The 27360-nt window shown below is 44.4% G+C and overlaps 1 protein-coding gene across 3 annotated transcripts in view; it reads right to left on the reverse strand.

Moving 5' to 3' along the window:
* SKIL (SKI like proto-oncogene) overlaps positions 1-21886 on the reverse strand; it is a 33283-nt gene extending 11397 nt beyond the window's left edge. For 2 of the 3 annotated variants that reach the window (XR_013233420.1, XM_077348422.1), the window contains exons 1-5: positions 21589-21886; positions 13955-15823; positions 5050-5147; positions 791-1038; positions 443-684 (exon numbers count right to left, since the gene is read on the reverse strand). Coding sequence is in view for 2 of the 3 variants with exons in the window: in XM_077348422.1 (XP_077204537.1) it covers positions 443-684; positions 791-1038; positions 5050-5147; positions 13955-15055 (1689 nt within the window). In the remaining variant the exon portion in view is untranslated. The remainder of the gene's footprint in view (positions 1-442; positions 685-790; positions 1039-5049; positions 5148-13954; positions 15824-21588) is intronic. The other variant, XM_077348423.1, reaches the window with a different exon arrangement.
* Positions 21887-27360: the final 5474 nt, after the last annotated feature.

Consider the following 27360-nt stretch of genomic DNA (forward strand, 5'->3'; position numbering starts at 1 on the left):
GAAGGCGAATGTAAGCCGCTTGGGAGACTCCTTCGGGCAGTGAAAAGCGGAGTATAAAAACCACCTCTTCTTCCTTCTCTCTGAGTCACTCACACTGCCTTTAGCACAGAACCATCAACCTCCCCTCCCCATAACAATGTAGGAAGCTATATATTTCTTGTCGAATTTGACACTTTTGCCCCTGAACTAAAAAAAGGGACACCGCCGCACAGATGGTGATTTTCAGCACTTGAAAATGACCTCAGTTTCATGAGAAGTCCGATCATTCCAGCAATGTCAGTTTATAAGATATCCTCATTTGAAACAGCCAGCCAAGTCCCTTTGTCTCTCTGCACGGTATGCAGTAACAATACCCATCGGCCTGCAACCGCGAGGAAAGTTAACACAACAATTAGTTTACTAAAGACAGAAAACAGCTTTAAAAAATAGACGGATCTCATACCATTTGGAGATGCTGCTTCTTTTGCAAGATTGTATGTAGCTTTTCTTGCTGCTTTATATACGTTCTCATGACTTCCTCCATAATTTTCCCTTTGTCATCGTCGCAACCAGTATCGTTTGAGAGAGCCTGAGCTGATGATGGCGCATCACTGTTTGATTCTGCCTCCGAATCTTCCGTGGTTGCTTTGGAGGGGATCAGTTCAGCTTTCCTTCTGTTTGCAGGCTTAGTAGATATAGCTTGCTCTATAGTGGTCGAAAATTTAGGGAAGCAAAAGGATGTTGAAATCCCCAACCGGGAGTTACAATAAATAAAATGTAAGCGTTTCAAAAATTTTGCTTTTCCACTTACCTAAACTAGTGCATACTTCTGGGCCAAGTTTCACATCAGCTTTGCTTTGTGCTTCAAGAGAGCGGTCTTGATAGAAAGCGGCTTTTTTGCGCTTGCCGGCACTGTGTGGCTTTACCGACTGCCCGGGCAGAGATTTGATTACTTCCGTAATCTTCTCCGCTGTTTTTGCAGCTTCTTTACATTGCGATACGGAAGAGGTGAGAGATACGTTGGGGGCAACCACTTTGTCGCACATGTAAAAGTAGTAGCTGGAAAACAACACAATCGCAAAATTAAGAGAAAGACACAACCAAAACCGAACTTCACTTGGGCATTTCTAAAAGATTTAAAATGCTGGGAACGTGAATTAATTCGGCTTCTGTTACTCCAGAACAGATTTAAAGGGGAATAGTCAATTCTCTAATCCAGGGGTAGTCAAACTGCGGCCCTCCAGATGTCCGTGGACTACAGTTCCCATGAGCCCCTGCCAGTGAATACTGGCAGGGGCTCATGGGAATTGTAGTCCTTGGGCATCTGGAAGGCCACAGTGACTACCCCTGCTCTAATCCTTAGACTGCTTTAAAGTAGTTGTGAAAATTTTATATTTAGTGTAACATAATGAGAGCCAAATCAGCTTGGGGGGGGAAGCACAATGAAATCAACATGCTATCAGATTCAAATTCCTTATGGGCAAGGAAGAATAAAGAGAACTATTTCAGCTTCTCCAGGTGTTGCTCCAAAGTCTATCATCAGACGTATACACCTGCAAAATCCGTGAATCTATATATATATATTTAAATTGGTGTTGTTTTTATTACTTCTTTTGATTCCCTCTGTATGTTTTATTACATAGATTTAACTACACTTTCCATATCTTTTAAGTAGAAGATGCCGCTCAAACACTAAGAAACGAGCAAATTATCTCTGCTGCAGTCATTACAAAACAGCCCTGCTTTCCCCACAATTCCCACATCAGCAGGATTTTGAGCAGACGAACTAGAAAAGAATAGTTATGTGCAGTAAAACCAGTTCCTTCCCCAATTAACAAGAGATGGCTACCTCCCATCCATTTCAAGTTTTCAATGATGCAACAGACCTAACTCCTCTTTGAGGACTGTATACCTTGTCATGTGGAAACAGCTCCACCACTGTACTTCTGGCCCATTACATGCATCAGAAAGCAAATATTCATTTTTCAGAGGAAGTCAATGCACTGGGGAAAGGAAAGTATGCTTGACATCCAATTGGAGACTTCTGTGCATGAAAATATAAAATGGGAGTCCTGCCTTTGCTGTGAGCTCAGCAGCCACATAGAGCAGCAGCAGCAGAAGAGTTGGTTCTTATATGCTGCTTTTCTCTACCCAAAGGAGTCTCAAAGCGGCTTACAATCGCCTTCCCTTCCTCTCCCCTTCCTCTCCGTTCCTCTCCCCACAACAGACACCCTGCGAGGTAGGTGGGGCTGAGAAAGCTCTGAGAACTATGACTACCCAAAGGTCATCCAGCTAGCTGTAGTGGGGAAATCAAATCCGGTTCTCCATATTAGAGGCCACCAGTCTCAAGCATTACACCATACTGTTGAAACGTTGTCAAGCATATTCTATGCAGTCTGAAAATCCCAGCATCAATTATTTTAATCCCAATAAATTACACGGCAACCAACGTTACTATTGAGCATAAAGGAGATGTAACAGTCCAGCGGCATTACTATTACTTAAACTGTTACCATAAACTCAAAGAACACAGGTTGGGTGGTACATAATAATGAATAAATTCTCATTTTGGGGCAGAATCCATGCTGAAGGTAGATGCACTCTCTTGAGATAGATGGGGAGAGGGAATCTGTATGTCCGGTGGATAGAACGTGACTGCTGCCATACTGAAGTCATGTGCCTGGTTTGTGAAATCAGCTGAGGAACGGCAGAAGTGATAATTCAACTGCAGCATCAGCATTATACAGCCATGTCATCAGCAGAGTGTGGCTTCACGTGATTCCAGTGAGCTGTGAAACGACTCAAACTCTTCACATCGTCAAAAGAAAGCTGCATTTGATTTGGGGCCGCGTTGTGCGATTATGCTGTACAACACAACAAGCACGAGGGCATTTGGTCGTTGTTTCTAAAGCGGTTTCTCAGCATATATATATTGAAGTAGCTTTTTCTCCTTTCAATGCAACGGGATGCAACGGGAACCACCAGCTGGTTTATTCAAAAGGTGACAGAGCCACTTTTACACTAGAGTGACAAAATTCCCAATTTAGAGAAATTCACTTACATTTAACAGTACTAAGGAAGTTGTAGTTTGCGGACTTGCCCTGTTTCGCACAAGTTTAGTTTGTTCTAGAATAAGGCAGACAGATTATACAAGACGTTTCACTTGCTTTTTGTATTTAAAGTCGTATTCCACCATCCTCATTCTGTTAATCCCTCTGTGGACCCAGAAATACAACTCATAAGAAAAACTTCTCTTCTGCCACCATCTTTTGCCGGTAGGTGAAGACTTTCTTGTTTTTTTGTTTTGGCATTCCCTCCAGTGATCCCTCCTTCCTGCCCATTTTTTTAAATTGTTGTTTCGAGGTTTGGGGTGTATTTTAGCTCTGGTTTTAATTGTTTAAAAGATGTTTTAGGGAATTGGGGAGAGTTGGCTTTCCTATGTGATTTTATTACGTATGTTTTAGCTTGTTAGTTGCCTTGGGAGTTCTTGTGAGGGCAAAAAGCAATGCTATAGATTATGTAAAATAATTTTTTTAAGGGCTAAATGCTTCTGGTTAAGAATGCTGAAATTGTTCCTGGCCATCCAACTAGGAGCAGGTCAGAACTTGGCCGTGAGAATATGGAAGAAAATTACACCTGTGTAAGGAGGCTAAAGACATGCACGACTGTGAACAAGGAAGAGAAAAAGAAGCTGCTGGTGTCCACATGGTACAAATCTCCAAGCAAAGACGGAAGAACTGGTACTACTAAATGAGAACATACATATAATCAGGGATAGTCAACCTGTGGTCCTCCAGATATCCATGGACTACAATTCCCATGAGCCCCTGCCAGCAAACGCTGGCAGGGGCTCATGGGAATTGCAGTCCATGGACATCTGGAGGACCACAGGTTGACTACCCCTGCATAGGTAAAGGTAAAGGTAAAGGTATCCGAGTCATGTCTGACCCTTGGGGTGACGCCCTCTAGCGTTTTCATGGCAGACCCCTGCATATGATGATATGATTATCAGTAGATCCTACAGAAAGGGTATGGAAAGACATTTCAGGATGGTGCTGCTGTGTACATTGAAGAAGGGGAAAAGTTTAATAAACCAGAACATTTAGAAAGAACAAATTGCTTCAGAGTTTTTATGAAAAGTAATAAAACTGGGGGCTATGCTATCCTCTCCAATCAACTCTGATTACGAGTCTGAAATGCAGAAAGAAAGAAGGGAGGAATCCAAAGGAGTAAGTGTTTTAGTGATGGGTAACTTGACATAGTCTCTTGTTGACCAGGCAACAACTTTCACTATATATTTCTGGTAAGGCCTAGGGGGAGGGGCATGTCTCATGGATTAAGCACCACTCAGCACTTAACACCCACTGAAGGCAGCTGTCCTGCCCCTGAGTGCCTCCTCCAACTGGCTTGCCTGTCTGTCCAGCAGCCAGCCAATCACCTTCTGTCCCCCACCCCTCTTTTTCTTTTTATCATTTAGCTAGCAATTGGTGGAGCAGGTTGTCTTCTCAGCCAATACACTGCTGTAGATGCTGCTGGATGTCTTGCCTTATTTAGAATATATTTCCACTCTTGGCAATTGGTGGCAGTAGTTTTGGCCATGTGGGTAGTCAATCTCTGGTTTCTAAGGTCTTCCTCAATCTGTTTAAGCCACATTTGCTTTGGCTCCAGTTGTTGGATCTTCCATTCAGTTGGCCGTTCTGGCCAGAGGAGTTGATGAGGTTGGTGTTCATTCTGTAAGCCTCAGAAGCATTATGGTATGGAGTAACTGATTATCTTCAAGGATATCACTTAAAAAGGTTACAGGGGACTCTAATGTGGTGAGTGGCGGCTGATCCTTCACCAACATGGTGGCAGCGGCAATTCCAGGGATTTTAAGCATAGATTCTTCTGGACAGGACTTAGGCCAGCATCCCAAATGCTCAGCGGCAAATCTACTGCAGAGTTCCCACCCAATTTCTTGAGATGTAAATTGCAAAAAATGGCAAAACCTCAATAAGTTCAAATATCTTTATGCAAAAGAATTAAAGTACAAGCTATGCTGTTGCCGAAATATATTGACAAAGTTATTACCTGGGATGTACAAATGAAGATGGCTGATTAACTGCATCTGCTTCTTGCTTTATCACTGGATACCACTGTTGGAATTCTAGGTTATACTGAGAATCTCCCTGAGAAAAGAAAGATAGGTCAGTATCTCTACTTACAAGCTGTAAAACAGGGGTAGTCAACCTGTGGTCCTCCAGATGTCCATGGACTGCAATTCCCATGAGCCCCTTCCAGCAAACGCTGGCAGGGGCTCCTGGGAATTGTAGTCCATGGACATCTGGAGGACCACAGGTTGACTACCCTTGCTGTAAAAGACATTTTCTCAAGGAATGATACTGGGTCTATCCCTGCGGAATTTCAGAGGGTAGTAAAACAAACTTCCAAAACAACAGAACTTCAGCATCACCAGAATAGCAGTACTAGTTCAGATTTGCGCTTTTCCACTCACAGGTGAAACAATATCCAACTCCCTTGATTGCACATCCTCCTGCCTGTTTATTTCACCAGCTACAGAACCTACTGCTACAGATACGTTTGTCAACAGACTATCAGGGTTGGACACCGCAAAACCACTTCCAGCACACTGCTTGCTTATGTGGCACGTTTCTATTGTAACATATATTTATGTCTGCTGTCAAATGCTTCCTTACTTGCAATTCATGGGCAGGCTGTGGATATGTGGCTAAATCTGTATGGGGAGGGGGTTTAAATATCTGACACCAGCACTTGGTTCTGCTGTTCAAGGCAGTAAACAGTTTCATAATGCAGACTTTCTTAATAGAATGATACCAAACCTTCAGGCTGGTTACAGAAGTAAAGCTTGTGCTTCTGCACCACTGATGTTGGATCACAGAGTATTGTCAGGGGAAAATGCTGGCAGATTCCCAATTCTCCCCTCTCTGCAGGAGCCATTTACAGTCAGAGAACGTTTATTCTGAGGGCTCATAGCCACTTGTATGTAGCAATTTTTTGCCAACATTCCCTCAAATGTCTGAATTTTTCCAATGGAAAAATGGGGGAAGTCCATGAAAACCAGAAACACTTTCCCCACTCAATTTTTCCAGGCCTTATCTATGGCCCAAGGACCCTAGGAATAAACTTTCCCAGGCCCAGGTAAAGAAAGATCAGGGATCACTGCACAACTTTGCAAGGTCCAGGGGTGGGCAAATTATGGGTCTCCAGGTGTCCATGGACTACAATTCCCATGAGCCTCTTCCAGCACATGTGCTGGGTGGGGCTCATGGGAATTGTAGTCTATGGACATTTGGAGGACCACAGTTTGGCCATCCCTGGGAAGGTCCTCGTGCTCGAGCCAGACTACACTGCATGGATCATGTCTTGTGGCAGTTTAAACAAAATTTTGAGACCCTCAGTGTCTTTTTTTAAAGTTTCTGTCATGCTTCCAGAGACAATACATGCAAACAGCCCAAACAATATTATCTGGGAGAAGAAATCAGAATAAAGTTCACTGATTTTAACCACCTATTATTACCAGTAGGCAAACTTCAAAGATTTGGCAGGAAAAATTCACAAGGGGGCGGGGAGGAATTTACATGCTTTGTTTGCAAACTTTTCATTCTACAGTCTCATCAGCCCTGCCCGTGACCTTCTTATTGCTCTATCCAAAACACCTACACATAATTTGAAACGGGGAAAAAAAATTCTGGCTAAAAGACCTTAAAGCCATTGTGCCTTTTCTAGCACAGATTGCAATCATAAAACTTTAATTGCAAACCACCACTCAGTTTCGTTAATATCTTGACACCTGAAAGCAGTTTAGTTGCAAGAGTGAGCTTTTCAATGAACCTTTGTGGCAAAAGGGGATGTTTTTATGCAGGGGTTCCCAGACATTTTGAGGCTGTGGACACATGTGGAATTCTGACACAGCACTGAGTGCTGCAAACAAAACAGCAGGTGCAAAATGGCAGCTGCAGGAGGAGAAGCCAGCCACAAAATTTACCACAGCATATCCTGGTCTTGGGGGGAGGGGCAGCTGCTGACAAAGCAACTTAAAAAAAAAATCTGCCATCCAACTTTCCAACTGTCAATCAGAAGCCGTGCTGGGCAAAAGCCCAATCTGGCCCTACCCATTTCCAAAAAAACACTTGGCGAGCACCAGAAAAGTTACTGGCAGGTACTCCGGGTGTCCATGGAAACCCAGGTTTTAATGTATGATCATCCAAGCAGAACATGAGGATTTGGGTGCACATGGCCAAGCAAACATATGTAGTCAAGGAGTTTTGCACCTTAATCCCCCCAAGATAAGAACACCTTTCAGCTTCTCAAAGTCTACCTGTGAGTGGATCCATTTGACTTTTTTTTATCTCTGTGGCTTCCAAACACATGCTGAATTTAAAAATACCGTGTTATGCTACATATAAAGGAGGCAGATAGTTCCTTTAAAAGATCGATGGCACCAGCATAAAAAATTCTGTGCATGAATCAGAGGAACTATAATGGATAAGAGTTTTTCTGTCATATCTACTCAAAAAACATTTTTTGCTCCTCAGGTTGTGTGCGTTTCAGAGTGGTGTCAAAGGAGCACCTGGTAATTGTCATGAAGTTCCTAAAAATATAAACCTTTCCATCTATGTGGCAATTAACTCATCAGGACACAATCCAAGCCAGACTCTTACACCATAGTTTGAACAATGTATATAATCCTCTTTATGCAAACACAATCATTAATATCATTGAGATACTATTGTGCCTTCGAGAACACATAGGAACATTAAATCGGTGTTGGCTGTAAGACATGGAAAAGGTTGAAATGTTTAAAAATCTTTATAATGTTCAGCCTGGAGAAAAGGAGGTTGAGAGTGGACATGATAGCCCTCTTTAAGTATTTGAAAGGTTGTCACTTGGAGGAGGGCAGTTTCCGTTGTCACTTGTTTCCGTTGGCTGCAGAGGAAAGGACACGCAGTAATGGGTTTAAACTTCAACGATATAGGCTAGATATCAGGAAAAAATTTTCACAGTCAGAGTAGTTCAGCAGTGGAATAGGCTGCCTAAGGAGGTGGTGAGCTCCTCCTCACTTGCAGTCTTCAAGCAAAGGTTGGATACACACTTTTCTTGGATGCTTTAGGATGCTTAGGGCTGATCCTGCGTTGAGCAGGGGGTTGGACTAGATGGCCTGTATGGCCCCTTCCAACTCTATGATTCTATAAGCGGAAACAAGACACATCCTACAGGGAAAAGAGAGATGCCTAAGAAATTACGCCTCAAGGTAAAAATTATTTTCCAGGTCCTCTCGAAAATTTAAGTAAATACTGTCATGACATACAGGCAATACATGAACCAAGTAAAAAATTCATTGAACAGTAAAATACTTCACTAGTTTTTAGAATGATGCTTCAGCCTCTAATCTTCAATAATCTAATGCAATAAGGATAAGTGCAGAGTTTTACATCTGGGCCACAAAAATGAGAAGCATGTGTACTGGATGGGAGATACACTCCTGGGTAGCAGTGTGTGACAACATGATCTTGGGGTACTTGTGAACTGTAAGCTAAATATGACAGTGTGAAGTGGTGGTAAAGAAGGTAAATGCAGTCTTGGGCTGTATCAACAGAGGCATCACATCAGAATCATAGGATGTCATAGTCCTACTGTATACTGCATTGGTCAGACCACACCTGGAGGACTGTGTGCAGTTCTGGAGGACTCACTTCAAAAAGGACAAGGACAAAACTGAAAGGGTGCAGAGAAGACAAACGAGGATAATCTGGGGCCTGGGGACCAAGCCCTCTGAGGAAAGGCTGAGGGACTTGGGAATGCTCAGCCTGGGGAAGAGAAGGTTGAGAGAGGACATGATTGTTGTCTTGAAGTAGTTGAAGGGTTGTCACTTAGAGGAGGGCAGAGAAAGATTCCTGTGGGCAGCAGAAGATAGGACCCACAGTAATGGGTTTAAATTGTACTGTATTTATTGCCTTCCGGTCCCCACCTCCAAGAATCAGAATCAAGAATGGTTCAGACTACCAAAGGGGTATTCCTCCACCCCCATCCTCCTATAACCCTTGATTGCGCATCACTCTTTAAAATGTGCATATCTCAGAATCTCTGTGCATTTTAACTACTTTTTGATACTTGCTTTTCACATCTCAGAAGTGTCAGAAGCACTGCTGAAGCAGCAAGGCACTTTGGCAATTTCTGTCAATGCATGCATAATGGGGATGTTCCTGTCCACGCACGCATACATTTTCCTTATAAAAGTTTCAAGGAGTATTCTGCACTCTGTTGCTTTTTGGATTTCTGGGGAAAGGAGTAGAATTCAGAACTTATGTGTTTTTATTTATTTATTTGTTGGTTTTCTAGGCCACCCCTCTCCAGAATGCTCTCGGGGTGGCTTACAATAAACATGTAGATAAAACCCCTGAAATCAATAAAATACATAAAAACCTTTAAAAATTACCTAATTTTTTTCTCCATAAACACAAAATAGAAAACACTCATTCCGTTGAATCCCAAGTATCTAATGGACCGATTCTCTCACGCATCTCCACTAGACACCACTTAGGGCAGTGCTTCTCAACCTTGGGGTCCTGACCCCATTTGGGGTCACCTGGCCCCGTCCCATGGGGTCGCCATGTTGGATGCTGCCGCCGCGACAGCCCACAGCAGTGGCAGGCAGTGGTGGGTGGCGGAGGAGCCATGGCACTGGCCACCTCCAGATTGTTGTGCGCCTGCGCACACACACATCTGTGCGCACTGCCCCCGCCACCACAGTTGGAATTGTGGCATGAGGGTAGTTGAGAACCGCTGACTTAGGGCAAAAAGGAACCTTGGTGACTGAGAATCTGACAAATAGAATCATAGAGTTGGAATGTACCTCCAGGGTCATCTAGTCTAACCCCCTGCACAATGCAGGAACTCACAACTACCTGCCCACTCACAGTGGCCCCAATTTCATGCCTAAATTATCCCCCCCACCACCACCATATCTAGAATTCAGCCTGACCTGGAGGAAATTCACCTACCACCCCACAGTGGCAATCAGCAATTTCCTGGGTATGCAAGGAAGGGCCACAAGAGACTAATACTGGCACATCCCTTCCTGCCCACCCACTCACAATCTGCCTAAATTCATAAAATTCTTGGCCGCCAGGAAGATCCGAGCCAAAGCTTTTTTACAGGTGTCCCCACCTTGATACACCGTGTTTTTTAAAAATTGTAACTCAGTAGCCCTCGTCTACAATTTTATGTATACAATATTGAAGAAATACTGTTTTATTCGTATTTGTACCATATTGTTTTTAATAATGTTTTGTAATGGCCTTTGGCTATACACGATAAATGTTATCGTATCGTACCATAAAATTCAAAAAATCAACCATTCTTGGATGCATGCCATTTTGTTGCTCTTGACAAGGATAGGGCAAGTTATTCAAGAATCATAGAAGTCTTCTAGAAAATGAGTGGGGAAGGGGGGAGAACCACTCCACAGCCAGGCCCAGGTGTAACTAACCCTCTGAAGCAGTTTCCTACTTCTCATTAAAGGAGAAAGGCAAAACTGGTGAGATGCTCAGAAAGCAAACACTTAAGACAGCTAATGAGCTCCCTACTGTTCCCAGTTTTATCATGGAAATATATACAGGCACGGCGATGTGTATTGCCTCCTCCAAGGGAAAAGATGGGAGACAAACAGGGTATTTCCAAAAAAAAAAAGGGTGAAATCCAGCAATCTTACAGACAGATTTTTAAATCTATTGAATCCATCCTATATTTTCAGCTCTATTATATTTCCTCACCTGAATTTCAAATATTCTCCGACTGTCCAGCTGCATATATCACTCACTAGACTGCCTAAAGCTCATTAAGCATGAGGGGAATCGTGCCAGTGCTTGTAAAATACTGAATATTAAACAAAACAACAAGCCTCAGTCTCATAACAGTCCCTGTCCTCTCCCCTCTCCCACAAATTACTCATTAAAACTCATATTGTGAAGTCTCCTGAAAAGGTCATCGGTATTTATACAGCAGTATGTAAATGCAGCATCATATTTGGATAGCCCATCGCCTTTCATTAGCCCTACTGCATGGCAGCAACAAGACGATAATGAGGTCATTTACAAACCGTAGGACATAAATGAATCTATCACTTGCTTTCAGGTAAGCCAAAATGTTATTTATTGATATACACTCTTCCCAGAGCTACATCATCTTGTAAGTGATTACAGCGTTTCAGCTGAATGTCAAAGACAATTGGATAGATCATTAAATCAGTATATCTGCAATTTATAACTTGAACAGACAAACACATTATCTTCCATGACTGCTTACCAAGAGTTAAACCAGCAAGCTTCTAATTTCTAAACAGTGGTCTGAGTTTAGAGCTACATTATTGACAATCAGATAGCTCCTCCAAGGCTGCTGGCCCCAGACCATATTTCCTGCACACCGTATGGGGCTCGCTCTTTGCTCCTCCCTTGGGCAAGAAGCAAGGTATAAGAAGTAGAGAAGCTAGTCCACAAGTTAGTAATTTAACTGGTACAGTTATCCATGAAATATGGCGCTGAAATGGCTGCTGTTTTACTCAAGCTGCCTTCTTGGATTTGCTGCACCACATTTCATGGGTAAAGTCTGCTGCGTTCATTGAATGAGCCCCACATCAGCTATGGAGTGATATTTCTAATGGACAACAGGCTTTCAAGGTCTCAGGGAGAAACCTCCTTTAGACCAGCTACCAGATATAATCGGAAAAAGCCACAGATAAAAGATAGGATCTCTTGCTTGCAAAGCATAAACTATTTATTTATTTATTTATTGTATTTCTATACCGCCCTCCCCGAAGGCTCAGGGCAGTTTACAGGAAACAACAAAATAGTACAGGTATGACCCCCCCCCCATCCTCAAAATACCTTCCTCTGCTAGACCGAAATGAGGAACTGGAAAAAGTCCCTGTCCCTTTCTTACCCAGTCTCTTACCCCGACTTACTTTTTTTTAATATTCTTTTATTACTTAGCATTCCTTTTATTAGTCCATCAAGCAGCATGTTCCATATGTAGCTGAGACAACAAATATGATCTCCTTGTTCTACAAACTCCTTCCCAGTACTACAGGCACCAACCAGAATAGGGTGTGTCTTTAATTAGAAGACTGTCTACCCACTGAAAGCTACATGCCACGAAAACCATAATGCAGACGCTGCAACCCTGTTTTCGTGAGCGTCTCTTCAGCTGTAAGAGCTAAAAACTAAAAAAAAAAAACCCACTGAAATTGAAAAACTGGAAGCTGAAAGGCACATTTCTGATTGCCCTGGGTTGCATACACAACCTTGAGTTGGCACAGGAACTATACACTAGAAACAGTACATAAAAGCACAAACTGTTAATCTACTAGAATGCTTGCAAGGCTTACACTGGGGCAACTTCCCTTATTCAGTTTGCCGAAGTTCTTTTTGGCACAGCCAAGAGATAGCAACTATCATTGTAGTTGTTTGCGGTGAAGCACTGTCTCATAGCATAGAGAAAACCACCCAAGCCTTCACAATACATTCCTGATTTAAAACCCCCATATGTATTGATAAAGACCAGAAAGATGTTAACATCCCATCCCTACCCCTATTTTGCTGCACAGGTCAGAGCCTTAAAATTGTAAAGGACAGCAACGTTTTAGGCAAATAAGTGTGTGTATGAGGGACATAACAATACACTGTACCCCTAAAATGCCCCAAGCAAAATTTCAGTGCAAAACAAACATTTCCCTGTGCAAGACTCTTCCTGCTTCCCATATTTTCTTATGTTCACTACAGCATGGAGAAGGGTACATCTTTGCCCAGTGCTGTTACTTATCGATGATAACATATATCAGAGATTCCCAACATTTTTTGAGCTTGCGAGAACTTTTGGAATTCTGACACAGGGTGGTGGATGCAACCCCAAAACAGCTGAGTGAGGAGACATACGTACATAGAATCATAGAGCTGAAAGGGGCCATACAGGCCACCTAGTCCAGTCCCCTGATCAATGCAGAATCAGCCTAAAGAATCAGCCTAAAGCAGGGGTAGTCAAACTGCGGCCCTCCAGATGTCCATGGACTACAATGAGCTCACCACCTCCTTAGGCAGCCAATTCCATGGCTGAACTACTCTGACTGCAGAGCCAACAGCAATCTGCCGGGGCATGAGATTGAGCACAATTCTTTAGGAAATCTTCCACCTTTCAAGCAGAAGCTCTACAACAAAAAACTAAGTCTGAGGAAGAGTGCTTGCACTCGAAAGCTCACGCCTTGAATAAATCTTTGTTGGTCTTAAAGGTGCCACAAGGCTACCCGCTTGAATCTAAGCAGAGGCTCTGTTTAACAGGATGTCTTCTTGAACAAACGTATTGTTTTAAAATATTTGTCTTACATACACACAGATTACCTTCAGGTCCTTCAGTGGAGATCCTTGTGCTGTGCAGGCAGCTGCTGCCAATGCAGTGTGTTTAAAGATCTGAGCAGTCAATCAGATCACTAATGGCCAATCAGAAGCCCTGCGAGGTAAAAAGCCCCATCTGGGCCTGCCCACTTGCTTAGCAGGGGCCATAACACCCACAGGCGCCACAATAGGGACCACCCACGACACACACTGTAATTCTTATTGTTACTTACAATTCTTATTATTACATACAAAGCAAAATCAAGCAGGAATACCCACCCCCAACAGCAACTCTGCTCTTCTAATGCTTTGTTCAAAAGTCAGTTAGGAAACAAGAAATAAATTCCCAAACCCGCTAGCTTATGACTGTGTTTTAAGCACCAGAGTGTTATTTTTTTCCCCCAGAGTTGTGCTCGCTGTGCCACAGTGACACTTCCTGCTAACAGCTAAGGTTTTTATACACAAGGGACAAATTCACATTCACAGTTATGAAGTACATACTTAGAATATTTAAACGTCATTTTTAGCCCTCGCTGAAACCAATCATTTTAAACAAGAATAAACAGACTTACTTTAGCCTGGGCCTTCTGGCTCCTCACGGTAAATTTCTCTTTCATTTCTTCCAGCAGATGCTTTAAATCTCTCTCTTCTGGGGTTCCTAAATATTTTTGGTTAACGTGGAGATAGCAGTGCCACTTGGCCGATTCAAAGCCCCAGTGACAGGTCCTCTTATCTGGGGAACGATGAGAATGCATCACAAACGTTTGGGGAGAGAACATCCCATAGCATTCGGAACACTGGATACAAGGAGAATCCGGCTGAAGGTAAAACTGGGGGGCAAATAAACCCTGGCATTTGCCCAGACACTCATGCTCAACTTCAAAGGCACTGCCAGTCTCTTTGAGTTGGGCCAGAGAATTTTTTGCGTGGACCAAGCTACCGTTTTGGGGGAAAGCGTGAGGACGCAGCAGGGCATTGCATAGTCTCTGTGCATCAGTCAGCGTGATAAGCCCACACGACGGAGCGTTAAACGGAAGGATTCCCAAAACTTTTAAAATGTGAAGCTGGTCCGAAGTGCACCGAGAACAATAGATGTACAGTTCGTCACACACGGTGTTAATTTGCTGCAGAGAGAAGTCGCGGAGCACAGAATTCAAGACCTGAGGCAAGCAAAGTCTCTTTTCCCCTCCAACTTTGAAACAAGATATAGACTCCCCTTCCAATATAGTCTGAGTCAGTTCTGTCGAACTGTCTGAAGGGACAAGCAGTGGACCAGGAAGGATCTGGGGAGATGGGAGAGGTACAAAGACAGAAGGTGTGCTTTCTTGGGAGTGGCGAGCCGAAAACGCCGCTGGACCTCCCAGTGAGCTCTGGCTGCTTAAATGGAACTGCGCCAGTGTGTGTTTCAACCCCGGATTCAAGTTCAAGGGCTCCGGTGTTGCCACAACATTTGGCTTGGCATCTTCTTCTCTGCCCTCCATAGCATTTTCTTCACACTCATCCAAGTGCTCCTTCTTTATTGTGGTCAGCTTACTTATCACAGTTTGAACTTTATCTTTTACACGCATTTCTGTCATTGCCTTTTTTGCAGGAGGGCTGCCATCGTCTTGTGTCGCCGTCCCCTTTTGCTTTGTCTGGCGACCAAGAGGAAAATTTATCTGCGGAGCTTCCATAGCTAAATCTTAAGACAAGGCAGATATGAAATTTGATCTTGGGTAGCCCTTTCAAATGTCCGTTTCTAGTTATCTGCAATTATAGGACAGACATTCAGCTGCTTTTCACCGCAGTAAGATATTTAATAAGATACCAAGTCTGGTATTTTCAATACTTTGCATTGAGTAGTAGAACAATTAAAGAAGAGGGGTCATTTAGAAACTTCCGTCATTTAAAAAATATTTCTCCCGTTTACGGATATAAAATGTACAACCCGATAAATGTACAAAAAGGTTTCGCTCTCTCCCTTAAATCGCTGGTTTCGAAAATGATCCAGTGATTTAATCCAATAGAAAACTGTAACTTAGTACAAAGTCTAGCAGCCTTGAAGGGTTTCTCCATTTTTATAAACACACAGGCTCTTTAAATCTGCTTCCATTTGAACATGAAAACACAGAACTGCTGATATTCTCACAAACCACGATGTGCTGGTTCCACAGTTATACTTCTATACGGTGCTTTATGGAACAGGCTCCAGGGGTACCAGACCACAGGGCTGTGTATTCACTGTGCAATTATGTTTTCCACCTTCAATAACGTTGATGTTAATTCATCAATCTCCAAATTGAAAGTTGTTCCCAGATGGCTCGCAGGAGCTGTAAAGATGATGACCCTTGTGAGTATAAATGCTCCAACTCCAAGACTTAACAATGAAAGCAAGATCCTGGCCATCACCAAAATTAACTTCTCGGACTAGTAATTCATGTATCTGTCCAATTTTTCAGAGTCTAAATGGGGAGAGGGGGGGGAAGGAACAAATATTCACATCTATTACACGAGTGAAATAAAGTGGTTCAAGTTAACAACATAGATCCTACAGCAGGGGTAGTCAAACTGCGGACCTCCAGATGTCCATGGACTACGATTCCCATGAGCCCCTGCCAGCGAATGCTGGCAGGGGCTCATGGGAATTGTAGTCCATGGACATCTGGAGGGCCGCAGTTTGACTACCCCTACAATAGACACGATAAAATAAACCGCAATACCTTTTGTCAGATAAATGTGCCTTGTTCAATAAGCTTGCAAGCCTCAGACAGAGGTTCTGCCTTGATAAAATAGTCTGTGAATTATTTGCAAGAGATCACCATATGCATGAAGCTGCCTTACACTGAATCAGACCCTTCGTCCATTGATGTCAGTATTGTCTACTCAGATGGGCAGCGGCTCCCCAGGGTCCCAGGCCAAGGTCTCCCACATCACCAACTGTCTGGCCCTTTTAAGTGGAGATGCCGGGGATTGAACCTGGGATCTTCTGCAAGCAAAGCAGAGACTCTTCGCCTGAGCCACAGTCCTTCAAACTCCAGCAACCTAATGAAAGTCATCACCAGATCCATTTTCTTTCTTCCTTCTCACAGACTTATTTCCCAGGCTGTTCTGATAGGACAAGTAGACAATATTAGATATTCCATATACACCCAAACATGAACAAGGCATATAGCGGGAATAAAACTGATCCACAGAGGACACCCAAGGCTCCTTTCTATCACTATTACTTTCAGTGTTCCGCATTGTCTGCAAGACGGAGCTCTTCCACCAGGTCTATGGTTGAGGCCGGGGCTGGCGAGGTAGACCGACGACTCCCTACCACCACCGAGGTTTGAGTAGTACATCATCAGACCTCCTTCTCCACCTACTAGTAGTGGGGGTTGGGAGTAGGTTTCTGCCATGTTAGGGTTTTTTATGTCTTTTAATTGGTGTTTTAATCGGGTTTTTATAAGACATTGTAACCTGCCACGAGCCAGACAGGGAGTGGTGGGGAATAAATTGAATAATAATAATAATAATAATAATAATAATAATAATAATAATAATAATAATAATAATAATATAACCACCCATTCAAAATGATGAATTGCTAATGAACAAGAGTAATGGATGGGTGCAATGCTATAGCAATGGAGAAGCAGGTGTACACCTGATCAGTGGTAATATAGAAACCCACTGGGGACTCCAGAGAGAGTTTGCTAAAGGAACATAAATATACTTAAAGAGGAGACAACCAATATTAGATGATAGGGTGCCTAGAAATGTCATTGTGGTGGCTAGTACATTTAGCAATGATTTTACTGTAGGGTCTTCTGGCGTTTTTCAGCATAAGCCTTATTTATCATTTGCAGCTGATTTGTTTGATGTATGACAAAAATAAATACTCATGAAGCTGATTGCTGATTTATACATAAACTTGACTTTACACCTTTCAGTGGTGATGGATTAATCATAGAATCAAGAGTTGGAAGGGACCTCCAGGATCATCTAGTCCATCCCCCTGCACAATGCAGGATTAAATGATTTCTTAATCAGTTGCTTCCTTTACTGGCTCTGGTTAAATGGTGCTTTTTCAAGCAACATCATGGAATCATGAGACGCCAGGTAGAACTCAGGTTACAGTTAGAGGTTAGCTTTTTTGTTGTGATCATGACAACCAGGATTAGTCCTATATTTATTTACATTAATACAATACTTATATCAAAGCTTCAATAAAGTTACAAGGAATTGATGAGGTTAAGATTAGTTTTTAGGGCAGCAATAATTCGATAGTTGACAAATGAGGCTGACTCCTAAATTTTTGGACTGGCTGTTACAGCCAAAGAAAATTTGTCAAGGCCTGCTTTAAAAGATTTCCATGCTCTGCATTCTTTGCATTCCATAAACTCCTTTATTATCATAAAATAAACATCATTGATTAAATATTGCTTGTAACTTCCCCACGCGTAAATTAGCTGCAGTTTACATACCTGACAACACAAGTCTCACTGTCCCAATATTCTGATCTTTACCCCTTGCTTGCCTGTAGTTCCTCACCACCACCACCACCTCCATACAGTTTCCATACTTCTCTTGATCCCCATCCCCATACTGCTCAAATCATTTATGCCCACTTTTGAACATGAATTCTCCCAGTTTTTTAACAATGCTTTATTCCCCTCTATTATTGCTATTGCTATTGCTATTGCTATTGCTATTGCTATTGCTATTGCTATTGCTATTGCTATTGCTATTGCTATTGCTATTGCTATTGCTATTGCTATTATATTTGTTACTCGCCTCTCCCCGGAGGCTCGAGGCGAGTTACAGCATATTTTGTTGTTAGGTGCGAAGTCGTGTCCGACCCATCGCGACCCTATGGACAATGATCCTCCAGGCCTTCCTGTCCTCTACCATTCCCCGGAGTCCATTTAAGTTCGCACCGACTGCGAACTTATTTAAGTTTGCATACAGCATATATAAAACCTCAATAAAACCATACAATATTTTAATATGTAAACTCCAAACGTATAAAGTTAGTCTGACTTGCATGGAATATAGAGCCCAGGAGGCATTCCACTCAATGAACTCCTCCTTCCCTGTAGGCAGGTGAGTGGAAAACCCACTATTATCTCAGGATCCCCTGACAGATATACTTTGTGGCCGAGTGGATGTCTCTCATCTAACTCAGCCTTCCCAAAATATCAAGATATTTTTGAAATTGAATAGAATGTTTTCTTTACTATAATTACTATACTATAATTAACTTACTACAGCTTCCTAATGTTACTGTTAATTGTTGTTTATATTATATGGTTTTGTAAACTTTTTGATGCTTTATGAAAGTTGTTTTGATGTTACAGTATGTATAATGTTCCATGTAAGTTATATAATGTTCTGTGTAAACCCCCCCCCCCCGAGCTGCAAAGAAATGGGCGGTATAGAAATCTAAATAAATAAATAAAATAAATAAAATAATTATCCTCCGTATAATCTCCTTTACCACTAGCCCTGTTCCTTTTCCTACCTATAACTCTCTAATGCCATGACACAACCTCAGACTCCTTCAACTGCATTATATAGCTGGAATCTAAAGCCTGCTTTGGCCTTTTTAAAACAGTGCAGACCCTTCCACACCCCACGCCAGATTTTACTGCCTAACTCTACAGTTCTCGTTTCTTCTGTATGAATGGCCCACTCCTATTTCCTGGTAGGTGTGTCTGGGCACCAGGTATAGCTGCACATGCCACAACCTGGATAGCCCCAGCTAGTCTCATTAGGTCTTGGAAGCTAAGCAAGGTCAACCCTGGCTAGTATTTGGCTGGGAAACCACCAAAAAATACCCCGGTCATGACGTAGAGGCAGGCAATGGCAAACCACCTCTGAATATTACTGGCCTGGACAACCAATGGGGTTGCCATGAGTCTGCTGAGACTTAGCAGCATAAAACTATTACAGCTGCACACAGACACCCAATTTGAAAATAAGGGCAGTAATAACATTTCCATTGTCTACAAATGAACTCTTATTTGTTGAAACAGAGTGTGAGCTAGGAATTATGATAATACATTCACAATATCAATGAAGGGGGAGGGGGCCCCAATTGTGCATTCTTTAGAGGCCAGAGTCAGGGAAATCTCTAGAGAAATTACAAGGCCTCTTTACCCTTTCAAAACTTGCATATCAAATGAAGGTATCTGCACTCCAACCACATATGGTGTAATTTAGAGCAAGACACTTATCTCCCCAGTCAACACAAAACTGAAGTTAGGTGAGCTTTTTTCCCACACCAGCTGTTCTGCGGGTGGGGTGGGGGAAAATTACCACTGCTCCTCTGTACAATACAATGTATTTTCAACACTGCCTCTTTCCCTTTCCTATCTTACACTCATCCATTGCTGTTTTCTGGTCACATACAGATATCTCTGGAAAACACACATACTTGGTACAGGAATGCCTCCCTTACCTACATGACCTAGTTTCAAAACCCTAGCACGTCTTATAAACCACCTTCCCTCTCTCTGGACTGAATTTGTAACACACTTTCTCCCAACTGGCTCCAACAATCATGGTGCATATTTACACCAAACCAAACTATTCTGTACTCTCCACATCCCACAGCTGCTTTGGGAATCTGGAGTCAGCTGTTCAGTAGAGGGCACCCATCCAGAGCAAACCACCTCTTACTCCAAAACACAAAGAACTATAAAACACATCACATGACAGTTACTAGACTGAGGCCTTCCTAGCAGTGCCGTGACCTCTTTACAGACATTATTCTTAACAGCAGTGGTTTCCAAACTGCATTCTCTAAAGTACAACTCTCCAGAACTTTATCAGAGATCTCTCAACCACAAAGGGACGACCTTTCCCAAAAATCTGCCAAGTACTATGTAAATTTCCTCTAAAGAGCACAGCCACAGAAGACTGTGTTTTAATTTCGCTAGCAGTTGACAGAGCACTGGGGTGAGATCTGACAAACCTGGCCAGAGCACACCTGATTTCCCAGAATCCTCTGCCACACACACACAGGGGGTGCCGCCAACAGACAAGTTAGAAACGCTGCTGCTTCACAGGCGTCCTTCGACAAAGGCCTCCATGGCCCACAAGCCCCCTAATTCTCCCACCCCCAGCCATAATTGTTGCATTATTATATAATCTCTCTCTCACACACAGACCATCCCATATTCAGACACTAAGCCCTAAACTTCGTAAAAAGGGCCTCCGCCAGCCTTTGGCTCTCAGACCCACTTATCAGGTCCAATCTCCGGCTCCACCAGCAAATCCCGGTGACATTGTGTGCTGAATCACTCCAGGAAGATACTGCCAGAGCCCTGCCCGCCAGTCTCCTCTGGATCCTCTACTACTGGGAGGGGAAGGGAAGGGAGGGGGGGTGCTTGCTTCCCGCTCTGCCCTCCCTCCCTTCACACACACAACCACACATACATGTAAAAGCTCCCTGCCCTGCCAATTTCTCCAGCGCAACCTTCGCCCTTGCGGAATTCCGCTTCCCCGCCGTGAACTAAAACTCCTCCGGCTGGCTGGCTGGCTGGCTGGCTGGCTGCGAGGAACCTGCTGCTACAGACTCTCCTCCCCCACGCAGGGCGAGGAAGGTTAAGTCTAGTAGAGGAGAGAGAACAGACCGGGGAAGGTTAGGCCGGGCGGGGAGGGGAGGAGAGCCTGCCCGGAGTCCAGACGCCCTGCTCGGATTAAACCTCCCGGCTCTCTCTCTCCTGCCCCCCTCCCTCCTCCTCCTCTTCCCCTTCCCCCTAACCGAGGGGGCTCAGCCAGAGCCAGCCTTCCGGGAGACCTCGAGCCTTCGCTCTTTTCTTGCACTACACTCGAGGAAACCCTTGCCTTGACGGCGAGGCGAGGGGAGTGGAGGGGGAGGGGGGGGACTTTCTTTTATCCTTCTTGTTTAAAAGCCCCCGAGCATTGCTCCTTCCTTGAAACACACACAGAAAGTCCCCATTGACTTCCCCTCCCAACCCACCCACCCACAAGGGGGAATACACCCAGGAGAGACTCCATCATGACACTCGCCTCCCCCCTAAGGAGGCGAACCCAGGGCTACTCCATTCCCCTCCCCCACCCCCGGGACCATGCCCCTTCCTCCCCATAACCCATATCCCCCCCTTCTCTTGTGCATTATTGTAGGCGCCTCCTCCCTTTCCCCCTCTCTCCCCCCCCCACGTGCAACCCCTGCCCCCCCCCCCCGTAGTCTCCGGGAAAGCGTCCTTCCCCCTACCGTGCATCCCAGGCGGGCGCTCCGGCTGCCCCCAAGACTGGAGCACAAGCCGCCGCCGCTGACGCACCGCCCACCCGTGACCTCACTGCAGAGACAGCGCGGGGGGGAGGAGGAGGAGGAGGAGGCGGCGGCGGCGGCGGCCGAGGAGGAGGAAAAGGAAAAGCCACCGGGACTGAGGCTGAGGCGGCGGCGGCGCGCGGCCACGAACCAGCCAGAGGCGCGCGCCCGGCCGGGCCCTCCGCGACAGTCCCCGCCCACCGTCTGGGCCGGCAGCTGGCTGGCGCTGGCTGGGAGTTGGCGTGTCTGGGCGGGCGGGCGCGCGGGGTATTTTTATACGCGCCGAAATGGGTCCGCGGCGGCACAGACGTGCCCACGCAGATGCGTCAGGGCACACAGACACACGTTTTTCATATATAATAATTATTATTCGTATTACGGCCCCCCTCCGCACGAGAGGGGGAGGGGGGCCGTAATAAGAATAAGATATATAATTTCCCTCACACCGGGTGGCCCCACCGCCGTCTGGCTGACTAGCTCCCGCCGCCGCCGCTCCGCCCTGTCTCCTCAGCTTCTCCCCCCCGCGCTCCCAGCCGCCCTCGGCCGCTCTGCAGGACGGTGCTCCCCCGCTCGCCCGCGGATTCCGGAATCCGTCGCCTGCCTCCGGCTGCAGGCCCCCCGCGGCTGGCTCGTGTGCGCAGGGATGCGAGGCCAGGCCCTTCGGCCGGGATTGTCTCTGAGCCAGTTTGGTGTGGTGGTTAGGTGTGCAGACTTTAATCTGGCATGGCAGGTTTGATTCTGCACTCCCCCACATGCAGCCAGCTGGGTGACCTTGGGCTCGCCACGGCACTGATAAAACTGTTCTGACGGAGCAGTACTTTCAGGGCTCTCTCAGCCTCACCCACCTCACAGGGTGTCTGTTGTGGGGAGAGGAAGGGAAGGTGACTGTAAGCCGCTTTGAGCCTCCTTCGGGTAGAGAAAAGGGGCATATAAGAACCAACTCTTCTTCCTCAGTAATATCAGGGCTCTCTCAGCCTCACCCACCCCACAGGGTGTCTGTTGTGGGGAGAGGAATGGGAAGGCGACTGTAAGCCGCTTTGAGACTCCTTCGAGTAGAGAAAAGCGGCATATAAGAACCAACTCTTCTTCCTCAGTAATAACAGGGCTCTCTCAGCCTCACCTCCCTCACAGGGTGTCTGTTGTGGGGAGAGGAATGGGAAGGTGAATGTAAGCCGCTTTGAGCCTCCTTCAGGTATGGAAAAGCGGCATATAAGAACTAACTCTTCTTACTTCCCGCTTTCCTGCTCGACCCTACGGCTGGGGATGGCCGCCCAGAGGTGGGATCTGGGGACCTCCTGGAGTTACGGGTTCATCTCCAGGCGACAGAGATCCGTTCCCCTGGAGAAAATGGCACCCCCATGGCGGCACACTGTAGAAGTAGAAGCAGCAGCTGATAAATGTGTAAAAAGGAAGGAAATCAATAAAATATCCTGGTTTGAAAGGTTTAACTCCTACACTTCACTGGGTCCTATTTATCTTTTTCTTCCATTTTTAGACTGCCCCTCTCAATCAGGTCCTCTGGGGTGGTGACTGAAAGGGTTGTGGCCTCCGCTGTAGGGATGCCAGCCTCCAGGTCGGACCTGGTGATACCCAGGAGGCCCTGCCCTCCCCAGGTTCCATCCCCAAATCTCCAGGAGTTTCCCAACCAGGATCTGGTAAGGCTATGTCCTCATCCCTCACTAGTGGGGGGTACCTGGCAACCCTCCCTGTGCCTCAGTTCCATCACTGGCTTTGCCGGTTTGTTCACATACAACATGGAGGTAAGCTGAGGTTTGGTGCAGAACGCAGGACAAGGACACGGAGCAGTGCAAGGACTAACCACTTAACCTATTCCTGTATGACAGTTTGCAAACTTCTTAGCATATTTTAACACATTTTATACATTGTGATGTGAAAAATGTGCCCAGGGAGCTCACGTTAAGCTAAGACTGGTCAATTTTAATAGTGTCATTTAACTGGCTGTATTCAGTCATTGTCCTGATTCTTGGGCTTTTATGCATTGGTGTTTTCCTTTGCGTTCACTGTGCATTCCAGTTGTTTTTTTATTCTGCTTGTCACTGTGCTTTCCCTGTGCATGTGTGTCGGATTTATTTTTGGTTCTGCATTTAGTTCACTTTCTCTTCACTGTTTCTCGAAGTTTTTTGAGAGTCCTGTTGTCTTCAGGAAGACAGTAGTTCTAATCTGAACAGATTCTCCTGTTTATCCAACCCAGCTGCTGCATTTATAGTCTCATATTTGACTTAAGAATAATGCCCATACTTTTGTATCCACAATTTATTGATATGCCTGACCTTAACATAGGCCTTGATCCAGACAGAGGCATGCACGGCTAAGAAGTTGCTATGGACATCACTTCCTATCTTCACTAGAATGTAACTCACCACATTTTCACCATTAGTACAGTATATCAAAACACATTAATCGTTGAGCAGCAATAAAAGTCAGGTCCCAATAAAGGTCAGATCAACGCCACATCCAGTATTTCTAGAAGAAGAAGGTTTGTTTCTATATGCCACTTTTCTCTACCAGGAGTCTCAAAGTGGCTTACAATCACCTTCCCTTTCCTCTCCCCACAACAGACACTCTGGGAGGTAGATGAGGCTCAGAGAGTTCTGACAAGACTGCTCTCTGAGAATAGCACTATCAGGGATGCGACGAGCCCAAGGTCACCCAGCTGGCTACATGTGGGGAAGCAGAGAATCAAACATGTTTTCCCAGATTAGAAGTCACTGCTTTTAACCACTACACCAAGCTGGGTCTTTACCAAGATCACCAAATTTATTTCTTCATACACACAACCCTTGAAACACAAGTGTAGTGGGAATGGGGACCAAGTTAAGTCAGGGAAAGTTAAGGCAAAGGCAATCAAAAGCATTTACTTAAATGTATTTCATTGCAGTTATATTTTCAGTGTTGACCAATGGAGCTAGCCTGGCAACAAATACCGCTTCCAGTCCTATTTTTAAAATACATGCCTCTTGAAATTGGTCTTAAAACACACACATCGTAATTCAAGGTTTATAACAGACGTCTCTCATTGCAATTATACACATCTGGTTTCTGTGCTTCTGAGCTTTTGCTGAACAACACTCCGCAGTAATACAGAACCATATATAACCTTAGAATACTAGCAGTCCTAATATTACATGGAATGGTCATGCTGTCAAGTTGCAACCCATTTATGGCGATCCCAGCAAGGGGTCTTCTGAGGAAAGTGAGAAGTGTTTGCCACTGCCTTCCTCTGCAAATTCTGTCTTGGTGGTCTCCCATCCAAGTACTGATACTGCTTAGCTTCTGAGTTCTGAAGAGATTGGGCTGTACCATATATGTCATAGAATCATAGAGTTGGAAGGGGCCATACGGGCCATCTAGTCCAACCCCCTCTTCAACGCAGGATCAGCCCTAAGCATCCTAAAGCATCCAAGAAAAGTGTGCATCCAACCTTTGCTTAAAGACTTCCAGTGAGGGGGAGCTCACCACCTCCTTAGGCAGCCTATTCCACTGCTGAACTACTCTGACTGTGAAAATTTTTTTCCTGATATCTAGCCTATATCGTTGTACTTGTAGTTTAAACCCATTACTGCGTGTCCTCTCCTCTGCAGCCAACAGAAACAGCATCCTGCCCTCCTCCAAGTGACAACCTTTCAAATACTTAAAGAGGGCTATCATGTCCCCTCTCAACCTTCTTTTCTCCAGGCTGAACATTCCCAAGTCCCTCAACCTATCTTCATAGGGCTTGGTCCCTTGGCCCCAGATAATCCTCGTCGCTCTCCTCTGTACCCTTTCAATTTTATCTACATCCTTCTTGAATGAGGCCTCCAGAACTGCACACAGTACTCCAGGTGTGGTCTGACCAGTGCCGTATACAATGGGACTATGACATCTTGTGATTTTGATGTGATGCCCCTGTTGATACAGCCCAAAATGGCATTTGCCTTTTTTACCGCTGCATCACACTGCCTGCTCATGTTTAGTTTATAATCCACAAGTACCCCAAGGTCTCGTTCACGCACAGTGTTACCTAGAAGCGTATCCCCCATCCAGTAGGCATGCTTTTCATTTTTCTGACCCAGAAATGTACATGTACATGTACATGAACAAGGCAGAACAGAATCTGATAGCAGGTAGACTAATGTGCTCTGGATTGATAAATTCATGGGGATTTGGAGATCTAGTCTGTGAAGGGCAGGGTATCAGGAAGGTAGCGATCCATAATGCCTTACAGTCCAGTTTCCAAAGCAGCTATTTTCTCCAGGGGAACAGAACACTGTTATCCAGAGAATAGTTGTAATCCCAGGAGACCTCTAAGCCCCCACCTGGAGGCTGGCAACCCTAACAGTCACAAATGTCAGAAGGCCATATAAGCTGCAAAGAGTTAAAAGTTGAAGCAATTTGGATTGAGAAAAAGGGCAACGTAATGGCTAATACTAAACACTTAACCAAGTATTAATTTGTGGAAATATTATATTTAAACAGAGGCAGCTGCAATATTGCTTATTAAAGCTGCTTCACTAACTTCCTACTATGCATGCATATGGCAAACAGCAATAGCAATCTAAGCACTACGGTTAACGTACCCGTTATCTGTTGCCCACATAGCTTATTTTTTCAGGTGTTCCTGTGAAATGTTTTTAAATACACCTTATATGCAAATGTGTGAAACAGCCTTTAAAAGAATGTCTTAAAATCGGCTTACCAGATTGTAACTTTTAAATTATTTATATCTTAAAGAGTCATGCTCGTATTTATGGTACTTAGATATGTTTTAAAACTGAGCACAATTCCAGAGGGACTGAAAAACCAAGCTGTTCCACCAGGCCTATTTCTGAAGCCAGGCAATAACACCAAGAAACACTGGCCTACCCATCCATTAATAGAGACCCCTCCAAACTCTGAGAGACCCAATAGGGAATTCAATTCTAGGAGTCAGGTTTTTATAGAATCATAGAGTTGGAAGAGGCCATACAGGCCGTCTAGTCCACCCCCCTTGTCAATGCAGGATCAGCCTGAAGGATCCAGGATAGATCTCTCTCCAACTGCTGCTTGAAGACTGCCTGGGAAGGGGAGCTCACAATCTCCTTAGGTAGCCGATTCCACTACTGAACTACTCTACTTTTTAATTGTAAGTTTATATTATTTTATCACGTATTATTTTATATTGCTATTAAGGACCAGATTGTCCCACTTTCGGAGGGACATAACTTGGCAAATTGTACTTATGTTGAAATGAAAAATATATATATATATTACAATACTATCTTTGCATTCTATGAAACATTTTGTTGCTCCATATGGACCAAATTTTTAATCAAGAACCGCCCCCCCCCCCCGGCTTTACTAATGTTAAAATCTGGTCACCTTATATTAACTGCCCCGAGCTGATACGATGGGTAAGATGTATAGAAATATAGAAATAAAATATTATATAGAAATATAATATTATTATTATATTTAAGTATATTTAAGTATATTTATATTTAAGTATAGAAATAAAATATTATTATTTCGAAGCATAAGAAGAGCCCTGCTGAATCAGACCGGTGGTCAAGCATCTTCTATCATACAGCAGCCAGTCAGCTGCTCTCCATGGTCAACAGACAAGGACACAGAGACCAAGGCCTTCTCCTCGTGTTGCCACCACTCCTAGCACTGTTATTAAGTTATTCACTGCCTCTGAATGTGAAGGTTCCCTTTCGTCACTATGGCTAGCAACCA

The sequence above is a fragment of the Paroedura picta genome, chromosome 8, assembly GCF_049243985.1.
Source record: "Paroedura picta isolate Pp20150507F chromosome 8, Ppicta_v3.0, whole genome shotgun sequence".
In the NCBI taxonomy this organism is placed as follows: Eukaryota; Metazoa; Chordata; class Lepidosauria; order Squamata; family Gekkonidae; genus Paroedura; species Paroedura picta.